The sequence below is a fragment of the Sorex fumeus genome, unplaced genomic scaffold (assembly GCF_029834395.1).
Source record: "Sorex fumeus unplaced genomic scaffold, SorFum_2.1 ptg000265l, whole genome shotgun sequence".
Classification (NCBI taxonomy): domain Eukaryota; kingdom Metazoa; phylum Chordata; class Mammalia; order Eulipotyphla; family Soricidae; genus Sorex; species Sorex fumeus.
The window spans coordinates 3603400-3629630 of NW_026606322.1; the positions used below are offsets into that span (position 1 = coordinate 3603400).

Sequence of the window (26231 nt, forward strand, 5' to 3'; positions counted from 1 at the left end):
TGCAGGTCTACAGTTCCTTCCTCAGCTCTGGATCCTCATGAAGAGGGATGGACAACAACCAGGCAGAGTCATCACGGCTGACCCACGCTCGTCTTCCACTTCCTGGGGTCTCTGACCATGCAGGCATCCATGGCGTATTCCTCTCATCATCCTGAGGTTCTGTCCCGTCAGTGCCCGGGCTCTGGGCCACCTCTTAGCAATATTCCGGAGCACCTAGAAACACCAGCATGCGAGGCACCTAGACTAAAGGTCAGTGGCAATCACACCTTGTTTAATGAGGTGCCATTTTAATATGTTATAACTGACCCATCCTTTTTCAAGCACCGTGATTTATAATACTGTTCAGATGGATCTGATGCATTCTATGTTCTTCCAGCACCGCACCCACCAACAGTGTGCCCTCACCTCAACCAATCCCCACCTCCGGGCCCCACCCTGGTAGGTTCAGTTTGTAGACCTGTTCTCAGGCTCTGTTGCCTTTGGGTATTTGTTATTTCTTTGCCTTTTTTTTTTTTTAATATACCACAGAAGAGAGATCATTCTGAAAAACATACACTTCTTAAGCTACGGTTGCGTGAGTTCTTTCATCTTCATGTACTCATGTGGTCCCACCCAGATTAAGATTTTTAAAGGGACTCTTAAATTCACTTTCATCTTTATGATGTTCTTTTTGTGTGGTTTTGGGGCCACACCCCAGTGGTGCTTAGGGCTTACTCCTGGCTGTTCTCAGGGATCAGTCCTGGCAGTGTTTGGGGGACTCTATGAGACGTAGGAGATTGAATTCTGGTCTGAGCTGGCAAGTCAAGCACTTTACCCGCTGTCCTCTCTCTCCATACCCATCATTATGATCTGAATCCACAGGCAGATGTAACTTACACCATCTTCTATTTCCTTCCGGTGCTGTGAGTTTGCTTTACATTTGCATGAAATAAAAAGTAACACCAGGAACCAATAAGACGTCACAGTGGTCAGTGCTCAAGCCTGGGCCTGACCCCCAGTACCAGGAGCATGACCAGAGGTGGCCTTGGAGACCTAGTGGTTTCCCACACCGCAGGCCCCCAGCAGCACAGCACCCTCAGCCCTCACACTGAACTACCATTTTGGCTGGCTGAGCATCACTGGGAATGTCCTGCAGGCCTCCTGAGCACTGCTAGGACGCACTTCCAAGATGAAGTTCATGATAAATTACATTCCTTGGTTTAGTAAATAGGCTGGAGCGGTAGCCCAGAGGGTAGGGCGTTTGCCTTGCACGCGACCCGACCTGGCTGACCCTGGTTTGATTCCTCCGCCCCTCTGGAAGAACTGAGCTACTGAGAGTATCTCACCCGCACGGCAAAGCCTGGCAAGCTACCCGTGACATAGTCGACATGTCAAACACAGTAACAAGTCTCACAATGGAGATGTTACTGGGCCCGCTCGAGCAAATCGATGAACAATGGGAGGACAGCGCTACAGTACAACATGGTTAAGTAAATACTGACTACCGCAATTCAATTATAAATCACAGTGTGATTTTCTTTTTTTGCTTTTTGGGTCACACACAGCAAGGCACAGGGGTTACTCCTGGCAGTGTTCTCAGGAATTACTACTGGAGGTGGGTGCTTGAGGGACTATATGGGATACTGGGAATTGAACCCGGGTCGGCCGTGTGCAAAGCAAACGCCCTACCCACTGTGCTATCACTCCAGGCCCACAGTGTGATCTCATCCTGTTACCTTTACTTAGTCTTTAGCTGTTCAAACTCTCAGACTGAGAATTGTTAGGCATCTGAAAGTGAAAGTAACTTCACTTTGTGTGCACCTACTGTCTCCAGGCTGCATCTCTGTGTGTGTGTGTGTGTGTGTGTGTGTGTGTGTGTGTGTGTGTGTGTGTGTAAGGTGCTGACTTGGCCCTTCTGGGTTTCACAGCGCTCACCACCAATACCTGCAGTATATAAAATGCTTATCTGCTGGGTTTGCTGCCTATCGTCTGCCTCCCCGGCTGATGTTTCCTCTGCAAGGTCAAGACTGTGCCAGTAACCACCAATGTCTTAACACAGTGCTTGGGATCTGACAAGGGCTCCCTCTGGATTTACTGAACGAGGAAACTCCATTTCATGCCAGGGTTTCCTTCCCTGCTTTTTTGATTGTTTCATCACTTGATCACTTGACATCCTGTTACTCATTGATTTGCTCGAACGGGCAGCAGTAATGTCTCCATTCGTCCCTGTCGCGTGGTAGTGTAGCCCAATGGCATCTGCTCGCTCCAGGAACACAAAGAGCCTCAAACTGATCATTCAGGGCCTTGACGAAAAGGCGATCTTTTGACGTCCCGTGGAATCCAGTTGGTAACGGCTCTATTCCAGTGGTTGTCTCCAAATCTCATTACGTGTGCAGCCCATCTGATTTTTGACACCTTGGCAAACGAGACAGCATCCGAGATTATATCGTTGACAGAGGTCAGAACTCCGGATTCTTTCTCTCATTTGAGTGAAGCGTGATACTTCAAGCATAGCTCTTTCGATTCCTCTTTGGGAAACCCGAATAGCGTTCTCATCCTATTTGCGTAGGGCCCAGATCTCTGAAGCATATGTTAATGCAGGAAGAACAGTGGAATCGAAGAGATGTGCCCGGAGCTGAAGGTTCTTCATCCTCTTAGCTATTTCTTTGACGCTCTTGAAGGTGTTCCAAGCTGCTCTCCAGGTCGCTCGTCATGTTGACTTCTTGACCTAGGTACATATAACTGTTGCATTTGGAGATGTTTGTTCCGTTGAGAGGGAATGGAATGTCAGGAACGAGACTGTTTGTCATAGACACTGTCTTCGTGAGATTCAGCTGTAGTATGACCTTTCCACACTCACGGCTGAAGTCGGCCAGCATTTGTGCTGCTTGGCTAATGTTTGGTGTTATTAGAACGATGTCATCAGCAAAGTGGCGGTGGTGTGTTGCCAACCGTCTATCTTCACTCCCATTCCTTCCCATTCCAGTCGTCGCATGATGTTCTCGAGGGTGGCACTTAAGTGTTTCAGTGAAATGGTATCATCCTGCCTAACCCCACTCTCTCTCTCTCTCTCTCTTTCTCTCTCTCTCTCTCTAAAGTTTTATTTATTGATTCACCGTGAGAACAGTTACAAAGCCTTTCAGCTTAAGTCTCGGTCGATCATACAATGATCAAACACCCGTCCCTTCACCAGTGCACATTTTCCACCACCAAGAACCCCAGTATACCCCCTTCCTTGCCACCTCCCTCTCCCCCGCCTGTGTGGCAGATTTCCACTTTACTCTCTCTCTCAACGTAGATCACATTCAATATTATGACAAAAGACCCAAAATAATTATTTGGAATTTTTCCCCAACATTCAGACCTGCCAAAAAGACATCATTAGATAATTTGTTTTCTACTGCTCATTATAAAGAACATATGATGTCGTGTGACAGCAAGAGTGGCCACACAATTTTGGATTTCTGATATTTTAGTAATAAGCCTAGAGGGATTACTGCCCAAAGCCCCTGGGTTCTGAGATTGGTTTGTGTGCCTCTGGGATCATGGTCATTCAGGAGCCAGAGGAGGCATTTGTAGGTGGCAACCCGGGACCTTGTCAGGGCTGTGAGCAGGACTGATTCCACCCCCCATGCCACGAAGCCCCCACGTGTCTCATCAATGCAGTCTCATACCTGGCTGTCCATTAGGCTCTGAAAGATGGAGGCCACCATGCCACCACTGCAGGGGGGACAAGTGGAGGGACAAACACCCTTTCCCTACCAGAGCGGCATAGCACCGTAGTTAAATGCACAGTCCAGATACATTTCGGTTGGCCATTATATTTTGTTCATATTTTCTCATCACCATTCAAGCCTGCTTTCCAGGGACAGATGCTAGATCATTTATTTCCACTGATCACTTTGTATATCAGGAAATGTCGTGCAGCTGCATATGCGGCCACATGGTTTGGAAGAATAGTCCTGGTGCCCGCACACTGAAGCCATGCTTGTAGAAGCTCATGGTCACCAGGATTCCACCTGGAGAAGGTGGAGAGACTTCACCTCCCCTATCTGGGACCTGCCAGTGATACTGGCTCAGTATGGGGCTCGGAGAATTCTCTGGGAGTTGTGGAGCCCACCAGCCAGTTTTTTTCGCTGCTGTGCTGAAAGATGGCACTGGGGGCGGGTTGTGGGCGTGACTTCCATGATCAGGGGCTGACTGGGAGCCGGGGCAGAAGTGCCGGTCCAGCATCCCCATGTGCAAACCCCTGTCTTGACATGGATGATCACTTCCTTGTAGAATGGTGAGATCCTGGTAGTGAATCCATAATACAGCTCACAGAGGATCCTGATATATTGAGTTTGAGTGCCTTGTTTGGCTAGGGCTTCGATGACTGCTTCAGTCTCAACAGAATCAAAGGCCTTCTTTAAATCAACGAATGTTAGACAGAGCGGCATCTTTAACTCTCTCGAAACCTCAATGAGCTTGGCTACTGTGTGGATATGGTCGATTGCGTGCTGAATCCTTTGCAGAACCTGGCTTGCTCGCATGGTTGTCCTTCATCTAGTGTTCTGCCAGTCCTATTCAGGATGACTTGAGTGAACAGCTTGTAGATGACATACAACAGGCAGATCGGGTGATAGTTGCCAATGTCGTGGATGTCTCCCTTCTTGTATAGTAGTACAGTCCTGCTGGTTTTCCATTGGGACTGAACCTTGCATTCAGACAGGTAGCATATGAAGAGCTGAGCCAGTGTATTGATGAGTACTGATGGCAGGTTCTTCAGGTGTTCAGGTCTGACCTTGTCTGGACCGGGTGCTGTTTGCTTATTCACCGACAAAATGGTGTGTCGGATTTTGGAAGGGAGAACATTGGGAATGACAAATCCATCCTGCTGAATTTGGTATGTGGCAGGTGGATGTGGCTATCAAAGTGATCCGAGTAGAAGTCATGGATAATCTTCTCCATTGCCCTTCTGGAAGATGTGATAGATCCATCAGGACGTTGGAGGGCAGTCACCTTGGCCTTGTAGTTGGCGAAGGACAGGTGGGCATTCCAAATGCTTTTCCCGGCTTCTGCCACATTGGCCAGCACTGCTGCTCTTCTCTATTTGAGGTCTTCCTTTAACGCTTCTCTGCACTGCTTTGTGAGCTCAGACCTTCGGTTGCAGTTGCCTGAAGTTTGCACCAAGCCACGTTGGCAAATGAACTCAAGAGTTTTTGAAGACAGGAGTCTTTTTGTGGCTCTCTCTCTCTCGGTGTTCCTCACACCATCATGGAGGTGCTGAACCAGTCGATTGTATTCCTCATCAATGTTGTCACTGGTATCTTCCCATGTTGCCGTAATAGTGCCAAAGAGCTCCCAGTTGGTGGTCGTTCTGAGAGTTCTCTTAAAATTTGCGGCCCTTTCTCCCCGCTCTGTGAAGTAGAATTTTGCACGAATGAGATGGTGGTCCAATTCCGTTTGGAATTTTGGGACAACAGCGACATTGGTCAGGCAAAACTGTCAATTGAATATGATGTGGTCAATTTCATTGTGGAATCGTCCACTGGGAGACTCCCATGTCCAACATTTAGATTCGGCCTTCTGGAACTGGAATTACCATGGATGGTCTTGGTGGACATGATGAACTCAGACAGTCTCTCACCCTGTACATTCCATTCTAGGCTATGGGTCCTGATGTGGAGTTCTTTGGCTGATCTTTTAGGTCCTATCTTGGCATTAAAATCACTGACAATGATCTTTAAGGAGGTGTGGTCTTCTTTATAGAACTTCTCCAGCTCCATGTAAAACTCAAATTCTTCTTCATTATAATTGGATGTTGGTGCATAGATAACGAAGATAGAAATTGCTGGCAATGAGCCACATCTATTCAAGTGCAATCTTCCAATTTGGGATGTTAGGCTGAATCAATGTTCATGGTCAAATTCATGTTGACAAGGATACCGACATCACCAACGCCTCTTTTGTCGCATGTTCCAAGGAACAGTTCTTCTCTAGTGCCAAAAATGGCGTGATGTGGTTGATGCCTGCTCATCTCAGTCAGATCAATGATGTTGTACTTGATCTTCCATGCTTGCACCATAAGGTCCTCGATGGATGCATCCGATGCCAGCGTACGTGCATTGAAAGTACAGTCATTTTTGTCCTTCGTTTTGGTAGGGCGTTCGCCTTACAAGCGGCCAACATGGCCGACCCGAGTTCGATTCCTCCGCCCCTCTCGGAGAGCCCGGCAAGCTACTGAGAGTATTCGATATGCCAGACACAGTAACAACAAAGTCTCCAATGGAGACGTTACTGGGCCCGCTCGAGCAAATCGACGATCAACGGGAGGGCCTATAGCTATATAGCTATAGCTCCTTTCTCATCCTAACGCTGCCGTATTGGGGGCTCTTTCAGGGTCAGGGGAATGAGACTCATTATATTTACTGTTTTTGGCATATCAAATACGCCATGGATAGCTTGCCAGGGTCTGCCGTGGTGGCAGGATACTCTCAATAGCTTGCCAGGCTCTCCAAGAGGGATGGAGGCTTTTAGGGCGGCCTCTAATCACCCTTGCTTGTTTCATAACATTAAAAAATAACAAAAGCCCACAATTTCTGAAAGGACAATCAATATGCTAGAATCTGCACTGGAAAACTTGAACTCTCATTTTCTTCGCAGAGGTGGGCGTTAGAGTCCCTAGGAACTCAGGACCAGGAGGGTCCCAGTTCAGGAGTCCCATCGCCAGCCGGTTTCCAAACCAAGAGCAAGGGTTTAGCTGCAACCCTCACCTGAAGGATGCAGAGGACAGGCGCAAAAACAGGGCATTGGACAGAGAAGGCCACCTCACTTTCTTCCCTGGAACTGTCATTTAGAAAGTGGGTTTGTTGGGACCAGAGAGATCTTGAAGCAGGTAAGGCACTTGTTTTGCATGCAATCGACCAGGATTCTAATTCCAGTACCCCATATGGTCCCCTGAGAACCACTAGGAGTGATCCCTGAGTGCAGAGCCAGGGGCAAGCCTTGAGCACCACCAGGTGTGGACCAAAGCCCCCATATTAATTACTTAATTAAAATAAAAAGAAAGTGGATTGAGACCACTTCAAGGAAAGCCTTCTAAAAGGAAAAAAGCACCAGGGAACAATTGTGGGGAGGTTGTTTGTTAGGGAAGGCAGCTCCTCCTCTCCCACATTCTGTTTTGCAAAGGGGAGAAGGAAAGGAAGGGCTTGCTTTCTCTCTGCAAAACTGGAAAGAACTCTGCAGACGCCCCGCGCTCCACTCCACCCATTACAAAAATGTGTCTGGGGAATAAAGGTGTAGGTCAACAGAGCAGCCCGCATGGAAAGCCTCCTCAATATTTTAGGAAGCTGTTAGTCATCTTCATTCTCTGAGAAACCAGGCAGGGGCATCCCCGTGTGCCTGTAGGTCCGTCTGGGGCTGAGTTTATTTCATGACTCACCGCCTCTACCCCCATCCTCCTCGGAGGCTCTTTTGATGCTTCTTTTTCTTCTGGAGGGGTCTGGCTCTGGCCAGATTTAACATTGCTTTTCTTTCTATCCCCCCATTGGGATTGCAGAGCCCATGATGGGGTTACGGGGTGGGGAGGTAGCAGAACCTGTCCGAGAGTTCCGTGTGGCATTAGCAGAGTCACGGCGATCTTCATCTAGAGAAATCTGTGACGGCTGGTACTCTCATGCCTTCCAATCCTTGAGGACAGTGGCTCCTCCAGGGATGCCTCTTTCCATGTCTATTTCCCCTGCACCACCGCAGTCCCTGCATCTCCACCCCCAGGCACAACGCCCTCCCATTCTACCCTAACAGCAGCTCGGTCCTGGCCTTTTGTTTTCCACTGGTTGTTTTAAAACATTGTGTAAAGCTGCTTTTATGACTGTAAGCCGTCTGATGAATGATTAAACTATGCACATGGTTTTAAAAATATAAGCTATTCAAAAGCCTACACAGAAAGTTCATCTACCTTCCGACTGCAGAACCACGGTCTCCCGCAGCAACTGTCCTAGTATCTTTGTTATCCCAGTAAACAAGTGCCAGTATGTCAACTGTGACCTCGTCCAGGCGGCTCGTCGTTTCTCTGGTTTTGCGGCCCATGGGGACCCTGCTGGCCTCTACACATTCCCTAGAGCCAGCCCACCTTGCCACACTAGTGCCTTGGCACCTGCTGTTTCTTCTTGGCCCCTTTTGTAGATATTTACGCATTTCCTTCCCTTACTTCATCCTTTCCTCTGTTCCAATATCATCTCATGGAAGGACGCTGAGTATCTTACTGAAAACAGCAGTCTCTGTCATTGTCTCTCCGGTATTCTGCATTCATTTATTAAAAAAAAAAAAGGACTTATTCATGGTTCTCATTATAGAACTGTAATACTAAGAACCACGAATACGCGATGATTTTTTGGTTTTGTTATTGGACCACTCCCCAGCTGTGCTCAGTGATCACTCCTGGTGGGGCTTGGGAGATCATATGTGATGCTGAGGAGTTGCATTGCAATCCACTACCTGCTGTACTATTTTGATTTATTATCATCTCCTTCCTTAAACCATAAATTTCATGAGATCCAGATTCTGTTTTTTTAAAATTTTTTTTAGGGGGTGTAAGGTGATTGTTTTTATTTTTAAATCTTTTCACCATTAAAACTCCAATACCTAGAATGGTGCCTACCAAGAATACATAGTAGATGCCCAACAGATAATTTGTTGAATGAAATAAGAAAGTGAAAACAGAAAGACATGAGTAAGGGATTAAGTCCATGTTCTGTTTTGGGAAATGCCAAACATGCAGACTTCTGGGAAAGTGCCATCGGGAGTGATTTGGCACTGCAGAGAAAGGACTGCCAGTGCTGGTAAGGCAGCTCACCTCAACACAGGGTCTTCGCTATTCCTGGCAAGGTGACTGATCAGCTGCATTTGCCTGAGACTGAAGGGCTTCTTGGGGTCTGGGATTTCCAGGGTTAAAACTGGGGGTGTTCCTTGCAAACCAGAGCAGTTGGCCACCAGCTCCCATGGCAACCCTCACAAGGTCACAGCTGGCCTGGCTTTGCCTGTTGCCACATACTAGTTATCCACCCCAAGGAACATTTTAAATGATGTGTGTGGGTCAACAAGTCTGCCAGGGAATGTTTAGCAAGCATTAGTCACATTTTCCAGTAGCTAGGGAGCAGGAAAAAGAAACAAAATAATGAATAAAATAGCACGGTTCTTGTTCTCAGGAAGCTTACCATTTAATGAAGAAAGTGATACGTGAGCCTGGTACGTTAAGAAAGGGTGATACACTAGGAAAAGAGTTCAATCAAAGTTGGACATAGAATTTGGCCGAGAGAGATAGTAGGGAAGACAGGGAATCTGCCTTCATGTGACCTACCCCCAACCCCCAGGTGTTCCCCTGAGCCCCACCAGGAGTGATGCCTGAGCACAGAGCTAAGAGTAAGCCCTGAGCACTCCCACTTGTGGTCTCAAAACAAAACAAAACAAAACAAAAAAGTTTAATACTGACTTCTCTAAAAAGATCAAAGCAGTAATTTTTGCTATTTGGAGTATTATTAGCTGACTCAATCCAACCAACCTGGAATTTCATCTAAAACAAATATTGCCTCTCATATAAAAAGAGAATGTAATGTTATAGGTTGAATAACTGCTCCTAACGGTATAAGTCCTAATCCATGGAACGTGTAAATGTGGCGCATTGGGAAAAGAACACGGCTGTAATGAAATTTATGAATCTTTGGATGAGATTATTCTGGATTATTCCAAATAATAAATAAAATAAAGGCCCTCCCGTTGATCATCGATTTGCTCGAGCGGGCCCAGTAACGTCTCCATTGGAGATTTTGTTGTTACTGTGTTTGGCATATCGAATACATCATGGGTGGCTTGCCAGGCTCTGCCATGCGGGCAAGATACTCTCGGTAGCTTGCCGGGCTCTCTGAGAGGGGCGGAGGAATTGAACTCGGGTCAGCCATGTTGGCTGCGTGCAAGACAAACGCCCTACCATTGTGCTATCGCTCTAGCCCTTCCAGGGGCCTGTAAATGCCATCTCAGGCATCTTTACAGGAGAGAGGCAGAGAGAGATCTGACACAGGTTGAAGAGTGGAAGCGAAGTGGCTGAGGTGGGTGTGATACAGCCTCAAGCCACAGAATGCTAGCAGCCACCAGAAGCTGGAAGAGGTGATGAGTTATTGCCCTGTAGAGCCTCTGGAATGAGTAAGAGTAAGCCTTCTGAACTTCATAAACTAAGAGAGAGCAAATTTTTGTTGTTTAAGCCATCAAGCATGTGGTAACTTGCAATCGCAGCCACATGACATAAATACATGTGCTCAAAATTAAAATATGAAATACTGAAATAAAAATCACCTGCTATCTTGTAATGCTGACATAATCACCACTGATCTACTCCATGTAAAGTGTGAGAGGAGCAACGAACATCTTGGCACCATTTCTGAACATTTGTGTCTCTTCATATTTAGTTGCATCCATTTTCTCGTTTTATTTTTTTCTTTTTATTTCTTTCTACTACTTTAAGTTTATATTATTTACTTGGTTGTGGTTAGGAAACATTCTTCAAAAACATGATGTCGGAGCTGGAGTGATAGCACAGCGGGTAGGGCGTTTGCCTTGCATGCGGCCGACCCGGGTTCGATTCCCAGCATCCCATATGGTCCCCTGAGCACCACCAGGAGTAATTCCTGAGTGCAGAACAAAGAGTAATCCCTGTGCATCACCGGGTGTGACCCAAAAAGGAAAAAAAAACAAAAACAAAAACAAAAACAAAAACCATGATGTGCCATGCCACACAGGATTGAAAACAATGGATTTATCTGATCTATCACTTATTTATTGGAGTTCGGGGTACTCCAGTGTGGAATACCTGTCAGTACTCAGGAGTTGTTTCCGGTTCTTTGCTCAGGGGTCTCTCCTGGTGGTGCTCAGGGGACCACGTGGTACCAGGGATTAAACTCGGGCTGTCTATCCGCAAGGTAAGCACCTTAACCTTTATACTGTCTCTTTGATCCTTAATCCAATTTTATTGCCAGACACACAAGACAGTTATAAGACTTTAATATTCTAAGTAACATTGTAATGAAATACTTGTATATAAATATGACCATTATCTTAATATGGAATCCTAGAAACAAAGTTTCTGTATTTTTTTTTTAAAAAGGTGTTTTGAGACTCTTGAGATTAATTTCAAATGACTTGCTGGGAAGTCCAGTCAACTTACATTTCCGTTATGCATGAAAACTATGAAGGAGTCAGTTTCACCAGCACGAAATGAAATATTTTAAGAAAATCTCTTAAATAAGAAAACATGTGTTTCTAATACATCTGTAATTTTAAAATAGGTATGTTACTCCTCCTATGAGTTGCACTGGAGAGGCGTGGTTCATTTATTTGGTGAGGCGATACGTTTATTTATTTTCATTATAGATAGTGTTTGGGCAATTATCATTTTCCTGTCTTTTTTGAGCCACATCCAGTGTTAGGGCTTACTCCTGACTCTGTACTCAGGGGTCACACCTGGCAGCTGTGGGGGACCAAATGGGTGCGAGGGATCAAACTGGGTTGGCTACATGTCATGTAAGTGCCACACACACTGTACTACTGCTCCAGCCCGTCTCCTGCCATCTCTATTGTAAGTGTTTTTATTAGTTATTCATGTACTCCTTAATTTTTGCAGCGTATTTTTTTAAATCATTTATAGTTTAGTTTGTTAAAGTTGTCTTTGGTGATTTTCCCCGTTTGCTCTTTTGGTTGGAAAGCCCTTCTCCACCCTGAAATCCATAAACAGAGAGGCTGTAACTTGACGCTCCCTCTCATCCCCTACCCTGAGCCAATTTTCCCTAATATTGTTTATGGAATTGTTCCTTCATTCGTTTGGGATGCTTTCCCTGTATCATATTAAGTTATTTAATATCTGGATCTATTTAAATGCTGTTAACGCTATTTTTAAAATAGTATGGTTGTTCTGAGACAGAATTTTAAATCCTCGTTTACGAGTTTATGACCCCAGGAAAGAAGAGTCTCTCTGAGTCTCTTAACTTATCTATAAAAGACAGTAAAATCTACTTTTTTTTTGTGAGGTTAAATAAAATAATATGTGATGAATTTATTATATCATAAGCACACAATAAATTGTAGCTACTAATTAACAGTATTTAAAATTCTAATTCTATTATCTCATTGAGGTATTATTCTACTTTACCTCTATAGATGGGGGTTTAAATAAATTCCTTTAGGAGTGGTTGATAAGGAGTCAGAGAGATGACTTACTCAGTTGGAACAATGCTTTGCATGTGGGAAGCTCCAGGTTCAATCCCTGACACTGCACGGACCTTGGAGCACCTGAAACTCAGGAACACTGTATAGGAATCTCAAAAAATAACGTTTGACAATGCAAACCTTCTCTTTCTCCCCTCCTCCTTCACCTTCTCCCTCCTCTTTGTTCTTTTCACCTAACTCAGGGCTTATTACTGGGGGGCTTTAGGAGGACCATTGGGGTGCTTGGAATTCAACCCAGGTCTGGTGCATGCAAGAAAAGAGCCTTACCTGTTGTATTAGCTCTCTTGCCTCCAATACAAACATTCAATACAAACATTCTTTTCTATGTTCCTGAAAAGCTTTAAGTATCAGAGCTCATTAGGATCAAATAAATCTCTTCAGTAATTAAATTCTTCAATATAGTTAATTCACTAGATCCTACTTTATGGAAAACCAGTTGTTAAACCAAAGAATTTTTAAAATCGCACCTACGTGCTAACAAATTATGAATACAATATTTATATTTTCTTGAAATTTTATGACAGGTTGACAGTAATATTGCTTTCATATTTTTCATTACTGTGGAAGAGCAGAGTGATTAAGCAAAGTTGGGAAACAAAAAGAAATGAAAAAAATTAATGTGAGGTTTTTTCTAAGCTTGTAAACAAGAGCTATGAAGAAACTATAAAAACTGGTTTTAGTAAAATATTCCTGCCTACTCCAACTATCATAGAATATTAGAACATGTGAAAATAAGTATATTTCTGATAAATTACAGCCATTTTTTTGTTACTATCTATATAACCAAAGATGCTACTATTGTTCTGATAATGTATACGATTATATATATAAAAAAATAAAGTCTTAGAGAAAAATCAAAACAGTCAAGTACGTTTTGGGGGGGTCAGAGAGCTAATACATTAGTTAAGGTGTTGCCTTGCACACAGCCAACTCAGCATCACATAAAGCATCACTCAGTATCTCTCCTGAGCCCTGCCAGGAGTGACCCCTGGTTGCAGAGACAGGAGTAAGTCTTGAGCATTGCTGGGTGTGGCCCCCAAACAAAACAAAACAAGATGTTTTTGGTGGATTCCGACTGGCAATCAGAAAATATCTCATGTTAGGGAGACTACAAGGGGGGAAGCATTCTTGTCTGTCTGCAGTACAATTTGGCATCACATAACAAAATTTCAAAATTTCAACGTTTTGCTCAGTAAATCAACTTCTATGATCCTTTTTCTAAGGACATGAAGAGACAAAGAGTAAAGATAGATGTACAAAAATCGTATTATGTTATTAAAAATAAAGTGTTGAGAGTTCTCCTTTTGGGTCTTTCCCTTGCTTAATGTTCTGCCTTGATATTCCTGACTCTTCATTTAGATAGTTAATGTCCTTTAAGTTATCATTTTTTTGTGAAAAGAAAAAAAATCCATGGGCTATATTACTAGATGAAAAGGGAAACCACCAGAAATGAGAATCATAAAACACACCATTCTTGAGGTTAATCCTAAGAAAGAAATTTAAAACTCATATCTAAAACAGTGCAGTAGGGCTGAGAGATAGTACGGCAGGCTCGCTGCTGACACGGGTTCTGTCCCAGCATCCCACATGGCCCTCTGAGACTTCCAGGAGTAATTTTTGAGTGCAGAGCCAGGAGTAACCCCTGAGCATCACTGGGTATGATCCCAAAAACAACAAAACAAAACAAAACAACATCAGAGCTATAAACATATCTGATACAGTAAGTAGAGGAAGGAATATAAAACATAATGAAAGGACAAAGCATCACGAAAAAATAGGTGAATTTGCAAAGAAATTGGGGAAAATCATTAAACATTTAAGAATCAATAGATGGAGAAATCTGGTGAAATCAGTCTGCAGGGGGATTGGACCACACCCAGAGACACTTAGGGATTACTCCTGGTTCTGTGCTCATGGGATTACATGGGGTGCTGGAGAATCAAACCTGGGTCAGCGAAATCAAGATGAATGTCCAAACTGCTAAATTAGCTTTCCAGCCCTTTTTTTTTCATGCTTTTGCAGATTCTTGTGAGGTTTTTGGGGAGTGAGAATGGTTTGGATTACACCAGCAATGCTCTGGGCTTACTACTAACTTTGTTATCAGGAATTACTACTGCCTGTTCTTGCAGACCTCTAAGCAGTGCAAGAGATCAAGCTGGGGTCCACAGCAAACAAGCCAAGTGCTGTGCTCTGTCTCTGATCCCATCTTGTGAGGTTTAAATTTAAAATAAGTTACAGAAAAAAGATAATGAAATAAATAAAAGCAGTGTTGAGAAAGGAAAAGTCTATCAGGAGGAAACTGGTTTCAGAGATCATGTATAGATGAGAGAACACTTTGGAAAAGTGTCTCTGACTTTATTAACGGGGAAAGATGCTCAAGCACTGAAGATGGCCCAGAACAGCATCACTGAGCACTGAGAAGCAAAAGCAGTGGTGGTGTAGAAAGAGAGATCACGATGGCATGTCATAACTTTAGCAGATATGCCGTGAGTGTGGCATTTTAGGTGACTTATATTTGCACCATTATACTTTTGTGTAGTGCTCTAATTATTTGCAATAAAATTTTATCCTGATTAAAAAAACAACTAAACACAAGAAAAAACATTATGCAAAGAATAAAGGACTGAAGGAAATACCCAACTGTTGCCTGGAGTTGTCCTTGGTCTATAAGAATTTCCTTCCTAGGGGCTGGACAGATAGCACAGAAGTTAAGACACTGACCCAAGTTTGAATACCCAGCACCAAATATGGTCCCTTGAGCACTTCCAGGGATCACTCCTGAGTACAGAGCCAGGAATAACCCCTAAGCACTGCCAGGTGTGGCTTAAAATTTTTTTTCTTTTCTATTTCCCTTCATTTTCTGTGATGGCTTTTAAAATGAGGAAATACTTAAGAGTTGGTGATTGGTGGAGGGATGGGTGTTGGAATACTGTATGACTGAAATCTATTCATAAACAGCTTTTTTTTTTTTTTTGCTTTTTTGGGTCACACCTGGAGATGCACAGGGGTTACTCCTGGCTCTGCACTCAGGAATTACCCCTGGTGGTGCTCAGGGGACCATATGGGATGCTGGGAATCGAACCCGGGTTGGCCGCGTGCAAGGCAAACGCCCTACCCGCGGTGCTATTGCTCCAGCTCCCATAAACAGCTTTTTAAGGGTATATCTCACAATGATCCATTAAAGAGTTTTTTAAAATAAAGGTCAGAAGAGGATGGCTGCCTAATAGATAGATTTCAAAGAATGGGTCACCAAAGGTCAAAGGTCACCAAAAGGCTTATGTTGTTCTTTTAGCTTGCTATTCACAATAAGCAGTTTCATCTTTATTTACAAAAAAAAAAAGAGTTGGTTATAGTAACCAGCACACCCACATGAGGCCTGCAACCTTCTCTCCAGGCCCCCAGGAAAGGCTTCTCCAATTCTAGACATTCAGAAGGTGCCTCGGAGTCACTTCCCAAGACTGCAAAGAGATGAGAGGGTGCTAACCATTGATGTTTCCATATCAGCTGGTAAACTAGAGGTCAAAATCTATGCCCAAATTTTTGTTGTGTTTTTGTCTTCATTTTTTAAATTAAAAATTGTACTTTCAGTGGAAAAGATTTTGAAAGCTCAAGTACAATAAAGGAAGAAAGAAAGGAAGGAAGGAAGGAAGGAAGGAAGGAGGGAGGGAGGGAGGGAGGGAGGGAGGAAGGAAGGAAGGAAGGAAGGAAGGAAGGAAGGAAGGAAAGAGGGGGAGGGCAGGGAAGAGAACTCAAAGGACTGGGGCACGTACTTCACATAGAGAGGTCCAGGTTCCATCCTGAGCACTGCAGGTCACTGAGCACCATTGGGTGTATGTACAATCTCATCACTGGAACACATCTAACTTCAAATAGATTTTTGGTTTTAGGGCCACATCCAACAATGCTCAGGAACGATGTTCCTGCATATTGCTTGGTTGTTTCTGGCAGTGCTCAGAGAACCATGTGGTGCCAGAGACTGAACCTGGGCCTCTTGCATACAAAGCACACACTAGTCGGTCATGCTCTCTCTCTGGTCCCAAAATAAATGTTAATCTTTTGATATTTCTTTTTAATATTTAACATACTACTATACAAATGTATGTCTACTTCCCCCCCTCAAGTATCATTCGAGTGTTTTCTTATGTGACTGAACATTCTTTCATTAAAAAAAAAATGTTTTCTACCTTCTGTGATGGGCTGGAGAGATAGCACAGTGGTAGGGCATTTGCCTTGCATGCAGTCAGCCTGGCCAAGCTGGGTTCTATTCCTCCACCCCTCAAGCAAATTGATGAACAACAGGAGGACAGTGACAGTGACAGTGAACTTCTGTGATGTATCAGTTCCAGGAAGGGTTAGGACTTCACAAATGCAAGGCATGTACTCTCTTACTGAGCCTCATCCCTGGCTCCTCATTAAAGCTCATAATGTATACATCACACACACAATCACACAACCATCCTGTTATTCGTCAAATTGCCTCGAGCAGGCCCCAGTAACGTCTCCTTCATCCTAGCCCTGAGATTTTTTAAAGAAGTGCCATATTCAAGGTTCTTTCAGAGTGAGGAGAATGAGACCCTTCACTGTTACTGGTATTTGGCATATTGGGTACGCCACGGGGAGTTTGCCAGACTCTGCCGTGTGGGCAGGTTACATTCGGTAGCCTGCCAGTTTGTCCAAAGTAGGAATGAGATGATAAGATGTCATAATAGGATGTCGCAGCCGCACGGTACCGGAAGCTGGTTTTTATAGTCTCTGAGTCTTAGCCGTTGATGGGATTGCACGGTGCCAGGGGGCCAGTTGGTGGGTGTGACCCCGGCCTACTGGAATTTGGAGGATCTGGGTGGAGGATGCTCAGCCCCAATCAGAGTAGGCTTGGAGATCTCAGCCCCGGGACCTGCGTGCCTTTGTTCCTCTGCCGGTACCTTCATGTGTGCGGAGAGTGGTCTCAGCATGATGGTGGCTGGTTCTGGAGGTCTTCGGCTGCCGGAGCCCTGGTCAGGGCGGGGAGGAAAACTCAACCCGCTCCCCTCCAAGGGGCCCCGGCGAGGACAGCCCTGAAAATGGATGGCGCTGGAGCGTCGGGCCCATACCCGGCCGTCGCTGGCAGTCGGACGCAGTTTTATCCAGTAAAGCGAATGATTAGAGGTCTTGGGGCCAAAACGATCTCAACCTATTCTCAAACTTTAAATGGGTAAGAAACCCGGCTCGCTGGCATGGAGCCGGGCGTGGAATGCGAGTGCCTAGTGGGCCCTTCACCTCATGATCATAATTTCCAATATCCGCTAACCACCCTACTCCAACACTTTCTTGATCTCACAAAGATGAAGAATCTATTGATAGTCTTTCTTTGCTAGTAATCACCTGCTTTGCTTTTGCCTTAATGTTCTTCCTTATCCAGACAAAGTTCCATTATTTCACTCTTTTTGTGTGCCTTCAACTCCCTCGCCCCTCCTTTGCCAACTGACTCCTCAACTTGGTTTCACGCCCCTCTCTGTCTCCTCTGTTCCTTCTTCTCTGTACCCAAATGTCCGAGCCCCACTCTCACTGGTATCTCCAAACATTTGCTCTCCTTCCCACTCTTCTTGTGTCGATCCTACCTGGTGATCTTGTTCTGCTCTTGCCTGTTCATCTTCTACCGACCCAACTCACTCACCTACACTCTACTCCCCGGTGGTAGTTTTTTCCAGATTCTTTTTTCTTTCTAACTTTCCGCCCTCTCGTAACTTCTACTTTCTTCTTTCTCTTTTCTAACCTCCCCACCACCTGTCTTCTCCGCCCCCCAAAGGCACAGAAAGAATAGCCTGACAAAAATAAACCAAGTAACAATGGAGTTTCAGGTTCCTGTCCCGTGTGACCTTGGGCCAGTGACTTTGCTGCTCTGATTCAGTTTCCTCTCTAACCATGAGGCATATTTGGTTAAATAATACAGAAGCAATTTAACCCAGCTTTTAAAGCAAATAAACACAGTTTTGAAATTTTCAGAAGGAAAAAAATTAGCAGACAGTCCCATTACCCTGCTTTCTTCAACATCTCTTCAGACTTCCATCCCCGTGCTCAGATAATGTCAACCATCTGGGGAACGAGTAACGCTGCTTTTTCAGTGCTGAAACTCCCCTTGGCCCGTCTATGCGAACCACCCAGTAACCATAATGGAAATCCAAACACTCACCGTGAACTTCTCATAGAGCTCATAGGTCAGGAGGGGGTTGGGCAGCTCCCTAAAGTAGAGCTTGCAGAGAGAACCCACACAGTGGATGTCCTGGAGGTACACTTCTCTTGTCAGATCTGGACATTGATCTGAGCCAAACTCTTGCCTGAAACAACACAGACAGAGACATAACAATCCCAGGAACATGTGTTCCATGTCAGCAGCTACTTGGCTGCTTAGGGGTGAAAAGACCCTAAACTGCTGATCTGGCTCTATTTTTGACCTTTATTCAAAAAGACCTTCTACCCTGGGCACAAGGACGCGCTGGGAAGACGCCGACTCCAGGTCTGGACCTTCCCTGCCGGAGTCTCTCTTGCTGTAAAGACAGAACGCTGGTTTACAGGAGGATTTCTCAGGGCACGAGGGCCAAAGTCTCAGTTCTGAACAGCGGGGGAAATATTAAAACAATATGCAAAAACAATCTGTTGCGATTTCATTGTTTCCAAAATATTATTCTAAATGAACATCTCTTCCTTGGAGGAGAGAACAAACCCAGGGAAAGACAGACCATTATCACTCATCACAACAGATTCATATTGACAGTCTTGTTTTATCTTGAGGGCCAAGCTCAAGGTTTGAGAACTTTAACCAACTGTATCTTGGAGATGAAATTTACTCATCTGCAAAGGAACAGAAGTTTATAGGCCATCTGATAGTGATTCCCACAGGAGAGATGAGCTTATAAATATTTTCTTCATCTCTATTGGGGTCTCTGAGAATATCATAGATTACAGATCTTTTTTCTCATTTAAAATAATTATTAATAAGGTTCACATAAATACGCTACCTTAAGTAATTTGTATTTAGAAGATGTAACTTAAGTGTATTTTAAATATGTATTTTAAAAAATGTTTTCAAAAATAATCTTAGCTTTTTTTTGTGCTAATACCTAGACTCATTATTGTGATTCTTTTTCTAAATTAATTTATTTTTTATTAGTGAAACAGCATGAGGTACAGTTGTAGACTTACAGATTTTTGTGCTTGGGTTTCAGTTATACAATGATTGAGTACCCATCCCCCACTAGTGCCCATTACCCACCTCCAATGCTCCCGGAATCCCTTCCACATCCCCCCACCCCACCCCCGTGGCAGGGCATTCCCTTTTATTCTCTCTCTCTTTTTTGGGTGTAATCTTAGCTTTAATATAAAAAGAGAAGTTAGAGTATTCTCTAGAGTATTCACTTCGTCTCAGCCAAGTAGACACAACGTCAACGACACCCTCAAAACCACACTTCAAACTCTAGGGCCAGAGAAATAGTAGAGAGATGCAGGAGCTTACCTTGCATGCATAGACCCTAGTTCAAATCCCTCAGCATCACATATGGTGCCTTAAACACCACAGGAGTGATCCCCAAGCACAGAGGTAGGAGTAAATCTTGAGCACTGTTGGGTGCAGCCCAAACCTAACTTCCAATCCCTCACAAAAAAACAATCAAAACTGAAATCTGTCCTTCTTATAGTCCAGTTCTTCCCCTTTATAAAGGCCAGGGGAGTCCCGTACGCTGTCGGAACTGGAAAGAATCCCAGTGCAGCCTTGAGAAGCACGCTATTCAATGGCCTCATAAATCCCAAACCACGTGCTTCGGCATTTTGTTTGTTTATTTTTGGGTCATACTCAATAGCGCTCAAATTATTTCTCTCTCTCTTTTTTTTTGGTGTGTGTGTGGTGGGGGGGAGGTTGTTACTCCCTGCAGTGCTTGAGAGAATCAGGCAATGCTGAGAATCAAACCCAAAACCTCTCACATGCAAGGCAAGTACTCTACCACTAAGCCACATCCCCAGTCCAAGGACATACTCTTTTTTTTTTTTTTTAAGAGGGCAGGACAAGAACAATCTAGTAGACCATACTCATTTCTTTAGACAAAAATTTCCCTTATCAAGGTCAAGGTCAATCCTTAAATGAAAAAGGAATAGCCACTGCCCTAGTGTCCTTGCATGAATAACACTAACAATAGTGTGGTTAGTGTTTCTCTCTTTTATTTTTCCTACTTCACAAATTTGGATGTCATCCTTGAGTAGAGGTCATGCTAATCTTGTCTGTATTGTTCCATTTTTAGGATATGTGCTGCTGAAGTGAGCACATTATAGTGTACTTTTATATTTAGTTTATAAATTCTTGGTGATGCTCAGGTATAGGGATTGAACTCTGGACCTCACACACACTCCAACACCTGTCTGTGTTTTATATTTCAGAGTTAAGTGTTAACCATTACAAAGTATTTGATATGGAACTTCTGAGACATGTCACAAGTCAGTAAAGCTCAGTAAACACACAGGCCATTTTAAATCCATGGCTGTAATAAACCAATTATTTTGAGTAGTCATTCTTTACAAGAGAAAAGTCTGTTTTGTAATTTGGTATATTCTCACTATAAGTCAAATTTTAGGGGAAGAGGCAGAAAATCAGTTAAGAGGAAAAATAACAATGACTTATCTTATTATCTTTGAAATTTAAATATGAGTCATTTAATAAGAATATTTTTAGGGGCTAGAGAAATAGTAGAGCAGGTAGGGCACGTGCCTTGCACTGGTGCCCTGTGCACGGCCAGGAGTAACCCCTGAGCACTGCTGTGTGACCCCAAAACAAGAACAAACTAACAAGAATGCTTTCACAGTTTTAAAGTTCTATTTGTTTAAGGAACAAATAATATATAAAAATAACAAAATGTTCTTTTGGTGTTAAAGAATGAGAAAAATGCAGAAATTTTATTGCTGTCATTGTAGGGAAAAATGTATCACGACTGCTTAGCTCTGAAATATACTTCTGTATATTCTTTTATTTTTTGAAGGAGGAAAGTTTTTATTGAAATTTGTTTAGAAAGATGTGAAGGGAGAAAATGGGCGAAGTGAGTGTTCAAGAGAGAACGCAGGCTGTTCCTGAGTGGAAATTGGCAGGCAAACACACACAGAGACAAGAAAATGAGAAGTACATTCAAGCAAGAACGGTCACAGTCACGGTCCTCCCGTTGTTCATCGATTTGCTCGAGCGGGCCCAGTAACGTCTACATCGTGAGCCTTGTTGTTACTGTATTTGGCATATCGAATACGTCACAGGGAGCTTGCCAGGCTCTGCCATGCAGGCAAGATACTCTCGGTAGCTTGCCGGGCTCTCTGAGAGGGGCGGAGGAATCGTACTCGGGTCGGCCATGTCGGCTGCGTGCCAGGCAAACGCCCTACCCGCTGTGCTATCACTCCAGCAAGAACACGGGATGGAAAAGCAAGCTTCATATGTACTTTTTTTAAATGTAGGCATACTGCTATTTATTCAGCCACTGATTTCATATGTACTTTTATATATCCTTTATATGTACACTGGTACATAGAGTATTTGTTTTACAGATACTTATTTTATTTTATATAAATATAAAACACAATACACATGTCTGTATGTATGGTTACTGTTCTCAATTAAATTTGATGGAATAATAGTAAGTCATATTTTCCTAACTTGTTCATTTAAATCATTTTAATCAAGTCAAATCCACCCAAGCAGGGATGAGTCTGGTGCAGGACAAAGAAACTGATTCAAACTTCTCAGGAGTTTTTATTGGAAAAATGACATGAGACATACAAGGCTCCATACTACTGTTGATATACACCCCCTGCACTCAAGAATTTTTTTGGTTCTTTAAGCAGACAACTGAAAATATCAATTCTTGATCTCCAGTTCAGCTGCCCTTCAGGTTTTTAATAGTCTCCACAACTGTGGATAAGAGTGATGGACAGATGGAGGACCTTGGAGAATTCTCTGACAGGTGATTATATTTTGAGGGCGAGTTAAAACTCGGGTCCCCTACAGCTGTGCTCAGTCAGGGTTTACTCCTGGCTCTGTGCTCAGAAATCACTCCTGGTGGTGCTCTGGGGACCATATGCTCATAAGGGAAGTATCTTGCTTGCTGGGCTACCACTCAGGCCCCTGGAGTGTGATTTTTTTAAAATATATATATATATATTTTAATCACTGTAAGACAGAGCCTTACAAAGCTGTTCTTAGGTTTCAGTCATACAGTGTTCCAACCCCATCCCTCCACCAGTGTACATTTCCAAGCACCAGTGTCCCCAATTTTCCACCCATAACCCCATCCCCCAGCCTGCCTCAATGTCAATGGCAGGCTCTTCTCTCTCTCTCTCTCTCTCTCTCTCTCTCTCGCTCTCTCTCCCCCCCCCATCTCTCTGTCTCTGTCTGTCTCCGTCTGTCTGTCTGTCTTTCTCTGACTCTCTCTGCCCCTCCTCCCCCTTCTCTTCCTCCTTCCCCTTTTGGGCACTGTGGTTTTGCAATACAGATACTGAAAGATTATCGTGTATACTCTTTTACCTACTTTCAACACTCAGTTCTTATCCACCGTGATCATTTCCAACTATCATTGTCTTACTGGCACTTCTTTATTTTACCTACCCTGAAGGGTGTTGATTGTACTCACCTGAGTCGTTGTATGTTCGAGGTGACTCCTGAAAGCCGATAAATTCCATCCACAATGCCATGAGTCTCAATAAATTCTGCACAGCTCTTCAGTACATATGGAACTATGCAAAGGACAAGAAAAAACAATAAGGTATTAATAGAAGTCAGACTGTCCTTTAAAGATATCATTTTAAAATGGCAGGTAACTTCAAAGTGAAGCAAGCATGGAATGTGTATGAGCTACGAGTGGAAACAATTACTTGTGGTTGGTAGGATATTCCTCTGTATTTTTCAGAAAGAATCACAGGGTCTTATTGAAGCTTAGAAAATTCATGTGTTTTGAGTTGGGTTTGTGTTTAAGAATTTGAAAACTATGCATAAACGGAGATTTTTTAAACCAGCGGTGACCTTGGAAATCCCACAAGCCGGTCGCATCGTTTCCCTTCCGCAAGTGCGGTCCGACTGGCAGCAGCAGCACCTCGGGAGCCGCTGGGAACACGGAGCCGGGCTGCCTTCCAGACCCAGAATGAGACACGCTGGAGGTGGAGCCCAGCAGTCCTCAAAACGCTCTGAGGTGAAGGGCTGGAGAGAGAGCACTGCGGGGAGGGCGTCTGCCTTGCACGTGGCCAATTCCCAGCATCCCATCTGGTCCCCTGGGCACTGCCAGGAGTAATTCCTGAGTGCAGACCAGGAGTAATCCCTGAGCATTGCCGGGTGTGACCCAAAAAGAAGAAGAAAAAAACAAACAGAAAAAGTGCTCTGAGGTGAACATGGCACACTAAATGGAATGGGAGAACCACTGACTACACATGAAGAAACGGAGGCACGGGCCAATCTACATACATGAAGAAACAGAGGCACGGGCTAATCTACGTACCTAACTTAATGAACGTCACCAATCTATATGTACACCACCTAACCCGTGTTGCCTATGAAAAGTAACTGCACAGAGAAAAATCTTTGTGATGTCGGTAGGCAAAAGAAAAAGAAGACGCTAAAATCAAATATACATTGTGAATTCAACTGTGTGAAATCAAATTGCAAGGGAAAAGAGACAGAAGAAAACTTGCCAGGATGTCAAAGGTGATCTAAAGGACCAAAACATTAGTATTCTTCTGGGAGGGGGAGGCCTCGCAGGCCGTGGTAAGGGAGCCAGGGCTCACTCACTTACTGGGCCAGTCACTTTAATGCAAGGTGTGAGGCCGTGGTGCAACCAGCCCTGGGGCCACCAGAGTCACTCCAGTGACACCGCAGGCAGGACTTTATTTGCTATTTGTTATTATTATTGGTTTGGGGGCCACACCCAGCGGTGCTCAGGGCTTACTCCTGGCTCTGAGACCAGGGATCACTCCTCGTGGTGCGCAGGCAACTAGATGAGGTGTCGGGGATGAAACCTGGGCTGGCACCTGCAATGCGAGCACCTCCCCCAGTCCCCCAATTGCTTAGTTAGCAGAGTCCCCCTTTATTTTGAAGCTACCACTTAGCCGGAGCTGCCCAAGGGAAGGGTATGGAGACAGGGACTGGACCAGCACTACCACAAGTTCAGCAACCCAGAAGGGATTGGAATCCCATTCTTTGGGACCTTAGGGGGGTCTCCTTATTCAAATATGAACAACTGAACCACTGGTCATTGGGTGATGAACCTCCACTGCCCCTCTTTCCAGAAGAGTCTGGGGGTGTAGGGACAAAAGGTCCAGCCCTCTGGTCATAGGGTCCCCTATTTTCCTTAAGGCCCTCTACCACCACCACCACCAAACAGGCCAAACCAGCCATTGATTAGAAAGCCCACACTAGGGAGGCTGGAGCAATAGCACCGCGGGTAGGGCGTTTGCCTTGCACGAAGCCGACCCAGGTTCGATTCTCAGCATCCTATATGGTCCCCCGAGCACCGCCAGGAGATTCCTGAGTGCATGAACCAGGAGTAACTCCTGTGCATCACCGGGTATGACCCAAAAAAGAAAAAAAAAGAAAGAAAAAAGAAAGCCCACACTAAGGCTAGAGTAATAGTCCAGTGGATAGGGCACTTGCCTTGCACACAAGCTAACCTGGGTTCAATTCCTGGCACCCCATATGGGCCCCCAAGCTCTGCCAGGAGTGATCCCTAAGCCCAGTGTGAGAAGTAGGTCCCGAGCACCACTAAGTTTGCTGTAGAACAAAAAAAAAGAAAAAGGCCATGCAAGAGGGACCAACACGACCTCTTGAATTCCTGCCAATAAAGAAATAAGCAAGCAAACAGACTTTTAGTGATCAAAACTTGTTTTATAAAAACTGTGTATTATGATTTTCATAACAACATTTTTCCCTCAGCAGGTGCTCTGGAATCTGCCATATGTGGCCTATGGCTGAGAATATAGATTTGGATACTGAATGGCCTTTGTAAGCTTGGGCAAAAAACAAGTATTTACTCTGTGGCTCATTTTCCACAGCTATAAAATGAGATTAACTGTGATAGTAATCCCACAGCTAGGACTAGAATAAAACTTATAATAAACACTTAGCACAAACCTTGGCATGTAAGAAGCACTCCACAATGGCAGCCATTCTTTCTACTTGCAGTTTGCCGATGATGTAAATTTGTGTTTTGGTGCAATGCATGAGTGAAAAGGAGCTTGCTACCCCCCCATCTAGGGGGGCCTTGGGTAGAGCTGGATGCCCTCGACCCCCCAAATGCTGATTTCTGTTATTCAGAATGGCATCCGTCTTGTGAATAAATATTTGTTCCTGCAAGTGATTTTCTTGAATCCAGGCTCAGGAGCTTTATAAGGAACCCCACACTAGCGGCGCTGCTGGTCACCCCGTCCCCACCCATGCTCAGGCGGGGCCCTAGCAGAATGTCTACTTTCAGGTGCAGCACTTCAGGCTGTTTGTTTTAAAGGTGGGAAAACACATTCCCGGATGAAGCCCAGCCATAAATTTACTCTGGCTTCGGTACAGAGGCCCTAGAACCTCTAGTCCACTGCTGATTATACAGGAGGCAAAGTTTAAACAACCCAAGGGAAGAGACTAGAGACTCAGCTCAAGGGCGCGTGTTTCTGGATTCTCGTCCTCAGGCTGAGCCGACGGTGCAGGGATTCTCCATCCAATGCAGGAAATGGGGAAGAAGTCGCTTGGTCTCTGCAGAATCTATCTCTGGACCCACAGCAGTGGCCTCTTTGATCAGGTCTGGCAGCCCCTGTGCCATCTCTGGATGATTTTAATCGGAAGCAAATTTTAAGATTGCCGGTCTAAGCACGGAGCTTCTCTTTCTTAATGTGTAACAAATGCATGGCTCTTGTTAAAATACAGACCTAACTGGGAGTGCAATGGGATGAATTGTGGATATATTTTCATGTCTAACAAACTCTGAGAATATGGAGATACTGCCAGTCTCTACGTAGGGCAGCAA

The 26231-nt window shown here is 44.4% G+C and overlaps 1 protein-coding gene and 1 non-coding gene across 2 annotated transcripts in view; both read right to left on the reverse strand.

Annotated features, from left to right (window-relative positions):
* Positions 1 to 26231, reverse strand: part of ARHGAP31 (Rho GTPase activating protein 31) — a 147358-nt gene that overhangs the window by 42306 nt on the left and 78821 nt on the right. Inside the window, exons 2-3 of the mRNA XM_056109198.1 lie at positions 22866 to 22968; positions 18404 to 18548 (exon numbers count right to left, since the gene is read on the reverse strand). Of these exons, the coding sequence (XP_055965173.1) occupies positions 18404 to 18548; positions 22866 to 22968 (248 nt within the window). The remainder of the gene's footprint in view (positions 1 to 18403; positions 18549 to 22865; positions 22969 to 26231) is intronic.
* LOC130018693 (U6 spliceosomal RNA) lies at positions 20419 to 20525 on the reverse strand. Its single transcript, XR_008791592.1, has one exon. It is a non-coding gene; the product is annotated as a U6 spliceosomal RNA (small nuclear RNA).